Source organism: Salvelinus sp. IW2-2015, linkage group LG20 (genome assembly GCF_002910315.2).
Source record: "Salvelinus sp. IW2-2015 linkage group LG20, ASM291031v2, whole genome shotgun sequence".
Taxonomy (NCBI): domain Eukaryota; kingdom Metazoa; phylum Chordata; class Actinopteri; order Salmoniformes; family Salmonidae; genus Salvelinus; species Salvelinus sp. IW2-2015.
The window spans coordinates 47,034,011-47,050,810 of NC_036860.1; the positions used below are offsets into that span (position 1 = coordinate 47,034,011).

The following is a 16,800-nucleotide window of genomic DNA, read 5'->3' on the forward strand; positions in this document are numbered from 1 at the left end:
ACTGTGACATTTCAGTTATTATTTTTGTCCCTAGTGTTGTGTATTTTGAATTAATAAATATGATGTTTTAGTCAATTGAATCGGCTTAAGTGAGACAAAAAGTGCATTTAGTAGCAGAGTGGTTTCCAAACAAGCTCACCTGAAACAGAAAACGTCGGTATTTCTGAATTTCTTCATGGTAAGAGAGGCCTACTCGCAAGTGGCAACAAGTCTGTCATTTACATGCATTTCATCTATCGTCAATATTTAACCTTCATCCACAGGTGTGTGTTTATTTTTTATTACATCCACAGGTGTGTGCTGTCTGGCACTGGTCAAGTAGCCATTGACTTCAGACTTTGAACTGTGACCCTGAACCTGTACCCCTGAGGTTCTCCAGGATGGCAGGGTGAGGGGCTGACATGATGGAGGGGACACAATATCAGATGTCAGTTTTCCATTTGGAGAGGGGGTGTCTGGCTGAGGAAGAAATAGTATCTCTGTGTCTGATGAGGGAGAGGAGGCTTTCTATGTGCCTGAAAGGAGACCCTCCCTGGGCCTGGGCAATGGCCTGAGACCCATGTACACGGCGCATGTCACGTGTCAACAGTAATGTTTCCTGTTTGTCCAAGTCTTGATCCTTTCACCATCCATCCTCAATCATTGATATTTGGTGTGTGTTTAGTAGGCATGATGTGAAAAGGGCTCGATCATTGTCCATGTGATGTTCTATGTACAGAGTCCAGCAGCAAAGAACAGAGTCTTACTCCAGCTGCTACTCTGTGGACAGTGATGACTGTGAGATCAGAACCAGGAAGTAAGAACAGCCCTCCATGTTTGATCAGTCACAGACAGGATGCAAACTATGTTCAAGTCTGTTTTTATGGTATAATTATGTATATGTTTGTGTGAGTATTTGTTCCTGGGTTTAGTGGGAATATAATGTGGGTGTTTGTGGATGTATGTCCATCTGTTTACAAAACGGTCATATCTTTGTTTAGGCTCATGCGCCAGTATGTGTAGTAGTTTCATCTCCCACCACCTCTCCAGGTCTCAAAGTTTCCTGCAGTGGAACTTCCTCCAAGACCAGAGCTGATCAAAAACCCAGATGAGAAGAGGCACCCTGCCCTGACTGTAGACTTCACCTTCAAGGTGGGCTGATGTACTGTATGTTCAGCCACAAATGTCAACATGTTCCCAAAGTTGAGAGTTGAGTTGATGAGTTAGAGAATTGCTCTTCTCTTCTTTTCTCTTCTTTTTATTTAATTKTGTGGTTCCCAGGCCATCAGGAAGACAGTGGAGAAGCTGGGGAAGGATGATCTGAGGAAGTTTAAGATCACGCTGTGGAAGCGTTACCCAGAGTCGTTCAGTGCTCCTCCCCAGGGCATGGACATGGTGACTTGGTGGACAGGCTGCTGGAGTGTTATGACCTAGAGGTGGTCCTGCAGCTCACCAAGGCCCTGTCGAAGGACATGGGCCTCAAGCGCCTGACTGACTTCCTCAGGGACATTTGCAAAAYAAGTATGCACATCATCTTTATTTCATTTGATGAATGTAATATACACTGAGCAAAAATATCAACGCAACATGTAAAGTGTTGGTGTTATGTTTCATAAGCTGAAATAAAAGATCCCAGAAATGTTCCATATGTAAAAAAAGCTTATTTCTCTCAAATATTGTACACAAATTGGTTTACATCCCTGTCAGTGAGCATTTTGCCTTAATCCATCCACCTGACAGGTGTGGCATATCAAGAAGCTGAATGAACAGCATGATCATTACACAGGTGCACTTTGTGCTGTGGACCATAAAAGGTACAACATAATGCCACAGATGTCTCAAGTTGAGGGAGTGGGCAATTAGCATGCTGACATGTTTATTTATTTACCATAAACCGCCTCCAACGTCATTTTGGAGAATTTGGTTGTAGGTCCAACCGGCCTCACAACCGCAGACACCTTGTATGGCATCCTGTGGGCGAGCAGTTTGTGGATGTCAACATTCTGAACAGAGTGCCCCATGGTGGCGGTGGGGTTGTGGTATGGTCAGGCATAAGCTACGGACAACGAACACAATTACATTTTATCGATGGCAATTTGAATGAGCAGAGATACCGTGATGAGACCCTGAAGCCCATTGTTGTGCCATTCATCCGCCGCCATCACCTCATGTTTGAGCATGATAATGCACGGCCCCATGTCATAAGGATCTGTACACAATTCCTGGAAGCTGAAAATGTCCCAGTTCTTTCATGGCCTGCATACTCACCAGACATGTCACCTATTGCGCATGTTTGGGATGCTCTGGATTGACATGTGTTCCAGTTCCCGCTAATATCCAGCAACTTCGCACAGCCATTGAAGAGGAGAGGGACAACATTCCACAGGCCACAATCAACAGCCTGATCAGCTCTATGCAAAGGAGATGTGTCGCGCTGCATAAGGAAAATGGTGGTCACACCAGATACTGACTGGTTTTCTGATCCACGCCTCTACCTTTTTATTTAAGGTAGCTGTGACCAACAGATGCATGCATATCTGTATTTGAAATGGCCATTGAACAGGAGGAAATATACTAGATTGTGCCTTTAATGTCTCCTTTTCCCCTATTTTCTCTGTGCAGATGAGGTGCGTAATCAGCTGAGACGCACTCTGCTGAGGAAGTATAGCAGTATGCACGAGGGTTTGCCCAGCAGGGAGAGCATAAGGCCTTTGACAGTATCTTATATGATCTCTACATAACAGACAAAGGCAACGCTGGGCCTAATATCCAGCACGAGGTCAGAAAGATTGAAAAGCTGTCCACCAATCGCAAGGAGAAGCTGATCACCTGCAGGCAAATATTTGACCCCAATATGATCTATGAGAAGCATGTCAGGTCTATAGTCACCAACGGCATCGCCAGGGTGGGGAAGTCTGTGGCTGTGCAGAAGTTCATTATGGACTGGGCTGAGGACCGGAAGCACAAGCGTGTCTACTTCCGGTTCCCACTGCCCTTCAAAGAGCTCAACCTCATGCTGSACCTAAAGACCTGCCTCCTGGAGATCATTCACGCCCTCTACCCTGAGACCAAGGTGCTGCCCAACTTCAAGTGCTGCGACGGCAAGGTCATGTTCGTCTGTGACGGGCTGGACGAGTATGCACGTCCCTGGACTTTCACCGCACTGAGACTTGGTGTGATAGCACCGAGCTGGCCATGATGCATGTGGTGCTGACCAACCTGGATCATCTCCCGCCCACTCACCTACAGTTGGCTGCCCCTAGAAGCTGTGTACCAGGTGTTGGAGGTGCGCGGCTTCACTGACGAACAGGAGTACTTCAGGAGGAGATTTGAGGACCCGGCGCAGGCCGATAAGGTGATCGCCCACCTGACCTCTTGCAAGACCCTCCACATCATGTGTCATCTGCCCATGTTCTGCTGGGTGGTGTGCGGACTGTTCCAGCGCACGTTCTGGGAGAAGGGGCCAGATGTAGAGCTCCCCAAGGGGCTGACCCTGATGTACATCCACTTGCTCTTGGTGCACCTGCGTGTGCATGGCGCCAGGGGCTCGGCCTCTCACACCCCAGAAGAGGAGAGGGACTTTCTGATGAAGCTGGGCAAGCTGGCCTTCACAATGCTTGAGAAGAACCAGATGGTCATTGGCAAGGCCACCTGGAAAGACTGTGGGGTGGAGGTCGCTGAGGCTGTCACTAAGAGTGGCCTGTGCAATGAGTTCCTGATCGAGCAGTTTGTCATGTACCAGGAGAAGGTCCAGACCTTCATTCACCCCACCATCCAGGAATACCTGGCTGCCCTCTACGTGTTCCTCACCTGGAGGTGCACAGGGAAGAACATCCTGGAGCAGCCGCTGAAAAGCAAGTTCTCACTCATGTTCAAGAACCCCAGTCTGCTGGACATGCACCGCAGCGTCATAGAGAGGAGCCTGCAGAGCCCCGATGGAAACCTGGACGTCTACCTGCGCTTCCTCTTGAGCATGGCCCAGAATGCCAATCAGGAGCAGCTGCAACGCTTCCTACCCAATAAGAGCAAGTGCTCGTCTGTCTCTGAGGAGAGCCTCCATCATCAAGAAGAAGATCAAAGAAAACCACCACACTGAAAGGAACGCCAACCTGCAGTGCTGTCTAAAATTGCTAGGGGTTGGTGCTGAAGCTCCCAGCCACAGCCGCTCTAACTTTGTGAATAACCACTGACTGGTAATACTCTGATGACAGTATTTATAAAGACAAAGAGAGTGTTGTTAGGTTAAGGGAATTGGGGAAGAAACATATGGATACTTCAGGGTTGCTTTGTAACAAAAAAGTAATATCTGTGGACAAGTACAAATCTGTAATGCGAAAAGCAGCCACAAGGTAGCAGTACACTATACTACTAAGAGAGGCAGTGAGGTCATCAGGCTACAGTGAGGGGTTGTCAAAATAAGAGTCAAAGGGATGTGTGAAACCAATTAAGCCATTGAAAATGTATATTTATAGGCCATTACACATGTATTGACTATACACAAAATATAACATTGTCATTATGATGCTTTACATAAATAGTGAGCTAATGTAAACGCACTCTTATCAATGCTTGGTATATGTTTACAAGGTTTACACAAATGACATGATGCAATCTTATTTGCAATGGCTGCCTACTTCCAGGACATGTATGGTGTTGCTTTGTCATGATAAAACACAACTTAATCAATTTCTAACAGAGATGTGAAAGAATAACAGCAGATTAAGAGAAGTTCCCTTGAACTAAATGATCTTTAACCTAGGTTACAGTTCATTAAACAAATACAGTCAGTTCATTAAACAAATGTGTATGGTCACAATTTTAATGTATTCTTTTTCATCCATCCTTTCTTAGTCGTCAGTTTCTTTTGAGTCCTCAAGYTTATTGCATTAGAATCCATACTTGACTATTGCCACTAGATAGAGCAATAGAAGGGCTTTTTGTCAGTACGTGTTCATTGTCTTTTTCACTGAACTATGGATGATGCATGAGTGGACTAAGTCCATCCGTCATCTCATTTCTTGCTAGCGTGTTTTTCTTTGGTCCTTTTTCCTATGTCTTTTCTCATTGTTCTCTCCTCGGTTTGGTGTTGGGAGTGGGTGAAGGAGGGGGAAATATAGCCTTGTGATTGGTCATCAGTGTGACAGTCCTTTGGTCAAGCCCAGCCGGGCTGTTTATCACACAGGTAAAGGTGGACCTGAAGTCCTCTGCAGTCACACTCTTAAACACCAGACTCCTCTGCAACACCCTGCCGTCCTCAGAAACTGATCTGAAACAAACACATTTATAACACTTAGCCAGCACTCCTTCCACATATTATATAGTACAAGAGCTGAACAGAACACTATGCCTACTCTACGCACGTAAGAGTCATGGTTTGGCATAGGTTTCAAAGCTTCCAATAATGTCTGCATGTGATGCAAACCCCAGTACTTACTCTTCTGTTTCTGATACTCTGCCATCAGCTACCTCTGGGAATGTGCCGTTGACCAGCCAGTAGACAAGGGCAAAGTCATCAGGAAGGCCTGGGTCTGCCTTACATTCAATAACCAACCGCTTTCCTGTGTATGACAAGCACATCCTGTTTGCCAAAAACTGGTCCTTATCTACACCAGAATATAAATATCAGACCATACACCCAGAACCCAAGTTCTAAATCACAGTGAAGACTAGGGGTTCTGTGATTATAAACACTTCAGAGTATCCATGGCCATGATTGATATTACCATTTTAATAAATACTGAGATAGCAGAATTCCTTACCTAGAACAGCTACTATTTTGGACCTTATGGGCTGGATAATTCTGGGAGATGGCACCTCTGTGTTATCTAGACAATAACAATTGACATTAGAGACATTTTGAAATGTTGAAAAATCATGTAGGCAGGCAGATAGACAGACACACACCTGTAGAGACCTCTGAGGGCAGGACCCAGAAAAATCCCATGAAAGCTGTAGTGAAGAGAGCACACCCTAAGCCATTGCGTAACAGGCACACAGACACATAGAAATGTAGATACATATGAGGCAGAAAGTAATCATATACCCATAGTCAACATACATCAGTGAAGGTGTGTGTGAGAATGTTAGATCGCTTACCTGTGAGAGAAATTGTTAACTTCATACTGGGCTTCTGTCTGACTGCTGTGAGATGGTCAACAAATGCTGGTTCTAACAACACTTCCTCATGTACTTACTATATATACACAATCACTTCCTCTTCAACCACCCACCCTAAATAAACATGCACCCTGGCACACACACAGAGGGAATTCCCTGTGCGCAAGTTATGCTTATTTATGGCAGACTCAATAGGGTGGCTTTTGACACAATCAAGTCATATTTATCATGCGTCCTATATCTACAAAGCATAATATGACGTGTGATTCATTTAACACATGAACATGAATCATTTAACAAATGTGAAATACTGGGGTTGAATACAGATTAATATTTTTTTAACATGCTGTATTTTCTCACAGAACTGACAACACAATATTTCAGTGGGCGACCCCAAATCCTGATCCAGTGGTTTAGGTCTGGTAAGTTTCTTTCCCAGAAATAGACATACAGGAAGGTATATACAAAATCCCCCAGGTCATGAGCTATTCTAGTAAATCGGGTCTAAATTAAGTAAATGTCTATACCTGATCTTGACTGTGTCACGTTTATTAACAGAACAAAAACATGACAAGAAAGTAAACACAACCGAAATGATCTAATGTTATTCACCTTCTTGCACACAGTGTCTTTTACAGTATCTGTTCCTGGAGAGCCACCTGGGCTGAATACAGACAGGAGAGGCCATCTGAGGGAGGTGTGAGGAGGGTATATTGGAGAAAGCAGTGCCCTTCTTAAAAATATGACTCTAGTAGGATAGGATACACTGTCGGAGACTAGTGCTCCTGAGGAACCAGAAACTCTCCCCCCAGCAGCCACATTCAACCAGGACCTTCACTAACAAAAGGCGCAGATTTAACACACAAAACGACTGTCACTCTGCAATGGTCCACTCATTCATCTGAGCAGTGTTAACCACTCATTGCCATAGAATCCAACAAATATCAACAAGAAAAGTTAAGACAAATTATTTTGGGAAAAAGCATCTCCATGAAAAAACAGAGAACCCTTTTACTAAGCTATGAAATGTACACTGCATTTGTTTTAGTTGTGACTGACTTAACAAAAATGAAACCGACATCTAAACCCAGATTACTTGTAAAATTCAAATAAATCTTAAATACAGATACTATGTGCCTATAAATCTATACAAATAGTACAGGTATAGACACAGTTTATAATAGATGTTCGTAGAGTCCATGGTGAGGCCTCCAAGTCTCCCTCAGTCAGACCAGTGCAGTATCTTCCATCTCCATACGGCTTGTGTGTCCCTCTCCTCCACTTTCCCAGATCACTCCAGGCCCAGGATATAGTTGATGCCTTGCACAAGTCCAATGATTACAGGTTGCCAAGCAACAAGGTAGCGGAGCCAGTCCAGGAGTTGTCCATACATGACATGTGGCTTCTCCCAGCTTCATATTATGGGTCAAGGAGATATAAACAAGTGACGACCCCCACCCCCGAACCCTTACAAACCAATTCACATATCCAGTCTGTGATAACATATTGTGATATCTTTCAGGACCTTACTAGAATCAGGCTTGATAGTGGAGAATGGACAATAACATCTTCCAATAACTATATCCTACACTTTTTAAAACCATAGGAACATCTCTTCACCCTAGGGTGTTGTTTTAATTAAAAGTGTGTGAAATTAAATAGGTATGCTATGGTGTCAAGAAAGGCTTTGGGAGGTGTATTGAGTGGTTTCCCGTGGTAACGTGATGTGTAACCTCTAAAGCAGAAGAGGCGGCAGCTACTAATGTTGACAGTTTCTACAGCCGCTAACAGGAACTAGGTTATAACTCAATGTGTCTCCATGGAAACAAAGCCACCCTTCCCATAATGTTCTGTTCCAGTTTGTGTTTACATGTAAATGTAGGTCAAAGTTCCCATGAACAACATCAGCGTAAACTTCCTGCTTGTAACTTCTCCTGCAGCATTTATAGGTAACACAACCTATTCCCATCATGGACAAGCAGAGTGAAACTAACGACCTCTGTACTGTGTGACCCTCTGTACTGTGTGACCCCCTGTCATGCTAACCAACAGAAATAATGAGTCACAATGACTGAGACAAATTGCAACATGAAAGCAAAAGACAGAGACATACACAATACAAAAGAGGAACATATTAGACATCAAACCCTCATGAGAGCAGAAGAGTAAAGGATACGGGTTACTGAACATTCTCTTCAGGTCCACCTTCTCTTTACAGTACGGGCATATCTGCTTCTTTCCCACGATGCACCATCCTCGTATGCAGAACTCATGGAATCTGAGGCAGAGAGAGTTAAGGAGCCAGGTAGAAGGTGGAGGGGTGGTGTTACATGTGTGTGCATTCAACCCTAAAAAAAACATGAGAATAACTGCAAAATATGGCCAAATGTGAAACTTTAGGTAAAATCTGGTCAAATGCTGTAGGCAGAGCTCACTGCTTGTTAAAATACTGGACGTTTCTTTCCTACTTCCCTGTGGCACACTGTAATAACCATATCAGTAAGCTCAGACCAGTAAGCTATTCAAATATGATGTCCTCAATGTGAACATAGAAACCACAAATGCCATAAAACATGTGACAATTCACCTCATGGAAGACTAGTACAGGGAGTCATCACAGGAGACGACATAGGGCACCATTATTATTAGAAACAGGAAGTGAGATGGGTACATGGTACAGTGTTACTGATGTTCCACAGTCAGATCTCATGCGCATGTTTGCTCAGTCAATTTCCCTTTGGCTTTTGTGTTCGTACACCACGTTTTCCATGACAGACTGACAGTTACAGCTTTTATGCAACAGACAAACCAGTTCTACCACAACATCACGCTCCAACATGCATATTTATCTAGAGAATATTTCTTAGATGATAAAGGATACACATGGTTGCAGGATAGTCTGTAAGTGTTCTCGATGATTCCCTCCTCGCTGACGTCGACCAGAATGGGCTGGCCACACACAGCGCAGATACTGTCAGAGAGGTGCTTGGTGGGCATTCCAGACGCACTGTAGTACTAGAGAAGACAGAGACAGACAGAGATACAATGTAATGTTGCTGGACAGATTCACAGCTTTTACAACAAATAATGTTATACAACTAGCAACTTGACAGGCCCTGGATACTTACCCCCACTGTCGATGCCATTACGTCTGCACACATTTCAGCAAAGTCCCTACCCAGGACACCATAGTACAGACCATAGAACAGCAAGGACACACCAAAATCCATTGCGTCCTCTGGCTTTATTCTGAAAATAAACATCAATATCAACATGATTAAAACGTTACAACTTCTCAAAGAAAGCTCCGGCGCCACTTCTATAAATCAAAATGTATTTAAAGGATTCTGAGATAAAATGACTAACTACACCAGGATGATCCTTGTTAACCTCTGGTATTGTCCATAAATACACAATTGTTCCAAGAAATAACTAGAACTTACCTAAATATCAAGTTAATGCCAAACAGTGTAAACATGACGACAGAGTAGCCCACTATCCCTGTGGCATAGCTGATCTTGTAGAGGAGGAGGAACCATTTGTAGACCAGCCTGTCCACAAAAACAAAWGAACATTCAGACATATTTCAGCTGAGGTGAATGTGAAGAAACATAGATCCGTTCTTTGACTAAAGTAGCACTTACTGCAAGACAGGTTGGGTTTGAGGCTTTTGACCTCTTACRATGACCATTTCATCATGCATCACCTAGGCATTCTGTATATTATGAGGTATCCAGACCTGCCAACCCTGTCCAACTTTTTAGAGTACTAGACACAATTGGGAAATTGGAGATTCAACTCGCGCGCATAGCCCTCGCCGAATTGGGGTTCTCTTTCCCCCGCACGATTTGTACCAAATCAAGTCTTCCAGGTTGGAATACTTTCTTGACAGCATTCCATTTACACATATGGTAAAAGTCACTAACATGATCTAATCACAAAGGGGCTTTATTCTTGGAGATTACATGTACAGTGTAGAATGGAGATAATATTATTATAATGTTTTTCTTAGCACATGCCCCCAAGTTTAGTCTCTATAGTAGAGGAACGCTTGTCACCTCTCAAACAGGGCCAATCACTAGGGCCACCTCAATCACTAGGGCCAGCTCAATCACTAGGGCCAGCTCAATCACTAGGGCCAGCTCAATCACTAGGGCCAGCTCACAAGTATTGGCTTTTTAGACATGGTTCCTAATCAACACTAAAAGCAAAATAATTTGAAAACATAAYAACAAAAACAAACAATTGCATCGACACAGACCGCAAACTGGCTACACAAAGCTTAAGTAGGCTACCTCAAAGAGAATCTGAACCTGTTCACTAGAAGAGTCCGGTGTTTCAGACGAGGTAAAGGTGCCTATTGGATTTCTTTGCAGCGCATACATCCTTTCAGATTTTAGAAATTGATCAAATCTCAAATCTAGTGGAAAGGCATTTCAGAAGCATTTTAGAAGTGTTCGGTACCTAATACCGAACACTCATTCACTCTTCATCTTCTAAACTCCAGACTCCATTCAATGTCAAGATGTTTATATTTATTTTGGATTATACTTTTGTAATGCTTTTTGTGACGTGGATCATAATTACAGTTACAGTCTATCAGGTTGCGTGATCCTCATAATGTTACGTGGAAAATACAACGAACGGGACGCAGAATTAAATGTATATCACACTCGCACAAATGCGACCAGTTATTTTTCGTATTTGTATTTAATTTCTTTCACTAGCACATGTGATTAGTGTTTACCTTTCCGCAACACACAGAGTCGAACATGGATTTGTCCATGTGTTTACGTACAGTTGACAGTCGGCAAACTCAGCACCACAACAAACAGGAGGGGCAGACACGGGGTAGCTACGTCGAATAATGTATTAATCTCCATATCCGTTGACACAAACTCCGTACATGTCTGTGTTAGATTTACTCAGTGGATTCTAAAACGTTTTTAAAAAATAAGGCCCTATTCATTTCTGCATACTTTTAACTCCGATCTCGTACATGAACAGAGAATTGCGTAGTTGGTACGCAAAATGCGTGCATGTTGGCAGGTCATATGGGTGTGTGTAGACACTACCTGGCCTTGTGTATGGGGCCTTACCTAGGCGTAGTGCACTCCAGTGGCTTACGTGTTGCCCGGTAGGTAACGTATGCAGTGACCACAGAGAAGATGAACCACGTGACAAGGAACCTCCACCAGTGAAGCTTGGTGGTGAAGTACAGAGGAACCACCCACATCTGGAACAGAGTCACCAGCTAGAAGAGAACACACATTTTAAAATACAGATGCACACAGACACTCATAGTTCAATTTGAGGCTGAATAACCCCAAGAACCAGACTGAAAACAGTTGAAGAAGCTGGTCTGTGGATGTTTTGTCTGTACAGTACGTGAACTGTGATTTGTATGATTTGCCTGCAGGTGTGTGCAGGGCATGCTGTGTATTTCCTCTTCTGCACGCAAGTCAGTGTGTGTTTGTGTATCTGAGTGAGCATGACTGTGCAGTGTGTGGGAGAGATTGTCTGTGTGTCTTACATTGTAGGACTTGGGGTGCCTCTGTTTCCATTGCACAAGGACCAGCTGGGCGATGACCAGGGTGACAATGAGGATCAGCACCATCTCAGCGTGCATGGCCTCATGGCCCTTGTGTTTTGCATGCATCCTGGCATGCTCCAACCTATGAAGACACACACACACATATACTACAATCAACCTAGTGCTCAGGCCTGGGTATCCAATATGATCAATCACTAAGTATCTGGATAGATTCTTATAATAGTTACATTCATACTAGTTTCCATTGGTAGAAAACATTGATACACTAAGGGCTCTACAGTATATCAATAATCAGACTGCATCAAAACAAGATAATGTTGAACCTGACTTAATTTTTGTGACGAACAGTTGAAGTCGGAAATGTACATACACTTAGGTTGGAGWGATTAAAACTTGTTTCTCAACCACTCCACACATTTCTTGTTAAACTATAGTTTTGGAAAATTGGTTAGGACATCTACTTTGTGCATGACAAGTAATTTTTCCAACAATTGTTTACAGACAGATTATTTCACTTATAACTCACTGTATCACAATTCCAGTGGGTCAGAAGTTTACATACACTAAGTTGACTTTGCCTTCAAACAGGTTGGAAAATTACAGAAAATTGTGTCATGGCTTTAGAAGCTTCTGATAGGCTAATTGACATCATTTGAGTCAATTGGAGGTGTACCTGTGGATGTATTTCAAGGCCTACCTTCAAACTCAGTGCCTTTTTGCTTGACATCATAGGGAAATCAAAAGAAATCAGCCAAGACCTCAGAAAAAGAATTGTAGACCACAAGTCTGGTTCATCCTTGGGAGCAATTTCCAAATGCCTGAAGGTACCACACATTCATCTGTACAAACAATAGTACACAAGTATAAACACCATGGGACCACGCAGCCGTCATACCGCTTAGGAAGGAGACGCATTCTGTCTCCTAGAGATGAACGTACTTTGGTGCGAAATGTGCAAATCAATCCCAGAACAACACAAAAGGACCTTGAGAAGATGCTGGAGGAAACAGGTACAAAAGTATCTATATTCACAGTAAAACAAGTCCTATATCGACATAATCTGAAAGGCCTCTCAGCAAGGAAGAAGCCACTGCTCCAAAACCGCCATAAAAAAGCCAGACTACGGTTTACAACTGCACATGGGGACAAAGATCGTACTTTTTGGAGAAATGTCCTCTGGTCTGATGAAACAAAAATAGAACTGTTTGGCCATAATGACCATCGTTATGTTTGGAGGAAAAAGGGGGAGGCTTGCTAGCCGAAGAACACCATCCCAACCACGAAGCACGAGGGTGGCAGAATCATGTTGTGGGGGTGCTTTGCTGCAGGAGGAACTGGTGCACTTCACAAAATAGATGGCATCATGAGGGAGGATAATGATGTGGATATATTGAAGTAACATCTCAAGACATCAGTCAGGAAGTTAAAGCTTGGTCGCAAATGGGTCTTCCAAATAGACAATGACCCCAAGCATACTTCCAAAGTTGTGGCAAAATGGCTTAAGGACAACAAAGTCACGGTATTGGAGTGGCCATCGCAAACCCCTGACCTCAATCCTATAGAAAATGTGTGATGCAGAACTGAAAAAGCGTGTGCAAGAAAGGAGGCCTACAAACCTGACTCAGTTACACCAGCTCTGTCAGGAGGAATGGGCCAAAAATCACCCAACTTATTGTGGGAAGCTAGTTGAAGGCTACCCGAAACATTTGACCCAAGTTAAACAATTTAAAGGCAATGCTACCAAATACTAATTGAGTGTATGCAAACTTGTGACCCACTGGGAATGTGATGAATTAAATKAAATCTGTAATAAAATCACTCTATTATTCTGACATTTCACATTCTTAAAATTAAGTGGTGATCCTAACTGACCTAAGACAAGGAATTTTTACTTGAATTAAATGTCAGGAATTGTGAAAAACAGAGTTTAAATGTATTTGGCTAAGGTGTATGTAAACTTCCGACTTCAACTGTAAATCTAATTTGCAGTCAGAATGAATAATTGTTAAGAGACTGACCTCCACTTCTCCTCCGGTGACAGATGGGACAAGTCGACCTAAAGTGAAAACAAACCAAACAGACATTCACAATTATTCCAAATGCTTCTAAATCAATTAGTAAGAAATCTACATATAAATACATTGACATAGAACCTCAATTAAACAGTGACAATATATCTACAAACTACAATTATTGCATCAAAAATGTTCATTTTAAATCAGTCTGTATTCTGATCATGTGGGTTGGGAGGATGTTGGTAGTGGACAGACATGTGAATACTAAAAGGGAAGAACCCTGCTGGCCAACAAAGAGAATAGGCACAGTTTCTGTCCATTATAGCTAAATGGTGAGAACACTAGCCTTTGGTCCAAAACAGTTTTTAGAGAGCTCGAGCTACCAGGACAGAGGATGGATTATGCGTCAACTAGATGACCTTTGACTCTGTCTGCCACATCAGCAATTACATGGCGTGACATGTAATGAGTACTAGTTACTGCTACATCATTGATGCTATTGCAATAGGAAACGGGTTGTCAAGCAAAGGCAGCAAATTGGGGGCAGCTAAACCAGAATGATCAATTTTGTTAGCTATCTGTGGCTACTTATATAGCAACCTAGCTAAATAGTTAGCTAACGTTAGCTATCAGCTACCACGTACAAGACAAGGGCGTGATGATGATGGCCCTTGAAGTTGTACGTTTTTGTTTTAGCTGGCTGCACTATAATATACTTGGTTTCCTAATGCACTCAATAGAGAAATGCACTCAATGATATCCTACCTATCTAGCTAAAAGGGAAGAGAACTGGGAAGTTAACTAGCAAAGCTAACATCGTGTGACGTTTACTAGCCGGTGCAAGAGGCAGGTCTTGTCCATATTGGCTGCAACGCAATGTGAGCACCTTACAAGTCACGCTATTCGTTGTTTTCGGATTCTACAACGGTAACACATGTGGTACCCTAACCTGATTTGGTTCATCGTGATGTCCGAGTCCATGATCGTGTTCTACACCATCAACCTCCACCTCAAACACCCCCGCCATCTTCGGGAGTGCTGTCAATTCCGAACGGATGCCATTTCCGGTTTGGAAAACATGAGGGCCAATCAAAACACTGCACGCGAGTTCTTTTCCGTTTGTAAACAGGTTAGACAAAGATTTTTTATAACTAACCCAAGATGAATGAATCATAGTGGGAATAAACGGGAATTGAGATGGGCAGAGCCAAGCACAAACTAGTCAGATCCTATTGGCGTGTTCTAGCATTTGTTTGCCTATTTCCGTTAGGGAACTCTGAGAAGCGCGTGTGTGGAATAACCAGTGGTGTAAAGTACTTAACATCCCTGGTCATCATGCGTTGTTTGTAAATGATTTCTGCGTGTGACCCTGGATATCCATAAATTTTAAAAACAAGACGTCTGGTTTGCTTAATATAAGGATTTTTAAAAGTATTTGTACTTTTACTTTTGATACTTAAGTATATTTTAGTACCTACATTTACTTTTGATACTTAAGTATATTTAAAACCAAATACTTTTAGACTTTCACTAAAGGAGTATTTTAGTGGTTGACTTTTACTTGAGTCATTTTCTATTTAAGTATTTTTACTTTTACTCAAGTATGAGTATTGGGTACTTTTTCCACCACTGGGAATAACTCTATTCACCCTTGCACCACCTGGTAAAAATTGCCATTTTTAGAAACTGTAAAAGTCTACAAAATGCAGTCCATTCTGTTACAGATTCTAGTTTTGGAAACAGAAAACTGCATGGAGATCAAATCTTTCATCGATGAGAAAATGTGCAAAAATCCATCTCGCTTCATCTTCTTCAACTGCCGGCCACTGGGCTTCAGCTCATCACCATATTACCATATTTGGAAGTGACTGGAAACACCAACCGGATGCTTCACGTGTATACATCTGGTGAAATATCTGTCTCGTTGTTCTTTTATTTATATTTTGGAGAAAACCATACAAGAAGTATACAAACAGACAATGATAACATATGCTAGGGGGTACAAATTACAGATTATACAAAGACCTTAAAAGATACACACATATTGATTGTTTTAACAGCTTTCTTATTAGAAGAATGTAGAATAGTCTTAATGTACTGCTCGAATTCCTCATAGAAAACATGGAAGAGTGTTTTTTTATTAGTTAATTTACATTTYTGAATATGACATTTTGCCATTAGCACAAATAGATTTGAGGTAAAATTGTTTTTCTTTATCCTTACTATAGTTAAGGAAACCAATTAGCACATTCTCCCATAAAAACAAAAGTCATTAAGAATATTAACAWTGATAAAACTATGAATATCTTTCCATCATTTCTTTACATCTAGACAGTGCCAAAATAAATGCAAAACTGTTCTGTCTCATTGTTCTATCTGTGGTATTGCTAGCAATCTGGCTATCCAGAATCACAATAACACGCTGACTTCTGCCCCATGGAAGGGCGCACATCGTTAGCTGACGTTATCACGAAACGATGTGCGCGCTTCCATGGGGCAGAAGTCAGCGTGTTATTGTGATTCTGGATAGCCAGATTGCTAGCAAGAATGACAAGAATGTGCCATGTGGAGAATCGTAAGTGGCTGGTTTAAACTTGTTTCATCATGTTCTAAGTTTGACTGATTTCATGTCAATTGCTAATATGGCTAACTAGCTAGCCAACAACTGTAAGGATGTATTTGAGAGACAACAAGTACTCATTACCTAAATGTATTTATGTTTTCAATAAACATTGGAGACTAAATATAGCTTACCCACCAGATAATTTTCCATCAATGGATGTCGATTTAACTCGTCTGACTGCTGATTAAGCACTAAGGCACGAGGGGATATTGTATATCGCCAATATACCACGGCTAACGGCTGTTCTTAAGCATGACGCAAAGCGAAGGCCGTTAGCTGTGGTATATTGGTCAAATATCACAAACCCCCAGGGTGCCTTATTGCTATTATAAACAACGTAAAAACAACATAAAAATATTTTTTTGTCATACCTATGATAAATGATCTGATATACCACAGCTTTCAGTCAATCAGCATTCAGGGCTTGAACCCGGTTTTTAATTAAGCAATAAGGCACGGGGGTGTGGTATATGGCCAATATACCATGGCTTAGGCATGACGCATTGCGGTGG

General features: G+C 42.3%; 2 protein-coding genes and 1 pseudogene across 3 annotated transcripts; 1 reads left to right on the forward strand and 2 right to left on the reverse strand.

Annotated features, from left to right (window-relative positions):
* Positions 1–771: 771 nt before the first annotated feature.
* LOC111981696 (NLR family CARD domain-containing protein 3-like) lies at positions 772–4,244 on the forward strand (annotated as a pseudogene).
* Positions 4,245–4,423: 179 nt separating this feature from the next.
* On the reverse strand, positions 4,424–6,190 carry LOC111980949 (interleukin-1 receptor type 2). Of its 2 annotated transcripts, XM_024012025.2 has the most exons (5): positions 6,076–6,190; positions 5,884–5,928; positions 5,739–5,804; positions 5,414–5,537; positions 4,424–5,245 (listed from the first exon to the last, which is right to left on the reverse strand). In XM_024012025.2, the coding sequence occupies exons 1-5, from the start codon at positions 6,098–6,100 to the stop codon at positions 5,041–5,043; spliced, it is 465 nt and encodes a 154-aa protein (XP_023867793.1). In that variant the 5' UTR covers positions 6,101–6,190; the 3' UTR covers positions 4,424–5,040. The 2 variants fall into 2 exon arrangements, with proteins under 2 accessions (XP_023867793.1, XP_023867794.1); XM_024012026.2 differs by lacking the exon at positions 5,884–5,928 and having other exon boundaries at positions 6,076–6,187.
* An 858-nt stretch (positions 6,191–7,048) lies between these two features.
* On the reverse strand, positions 7,049–14,735 carry LOC111980948 (E3 ubiquitin ligase RNF121). The gene is made up of 9 exons (XM_024012024.2): positions 14,615–14,735; positions 13,669–13,706; positions 11,630–11,771; positions 11,196–11,350; positions 9,540–9,647; positions 9,225–9,345; positions 8,978–9,111; positions 8,273–8,374; positions 7,049–7,508 (listed from the first exon to the last, which is right to left on the reverse strand). The coding sequence occupies exons 1-9, from the start codon at positions 14,690–14,692 to the stop codon at positions 7,388–7,390; spliced, it is 999 nt and encodes a 332-aa protein (XP_023867792.1). The 5' UTR covers positions 14,693–14,735; the 3' UTR covers positions 7,049–7,387.
* Positions 14,736–16,800: the final 2,065 nt, after the last annotated feature.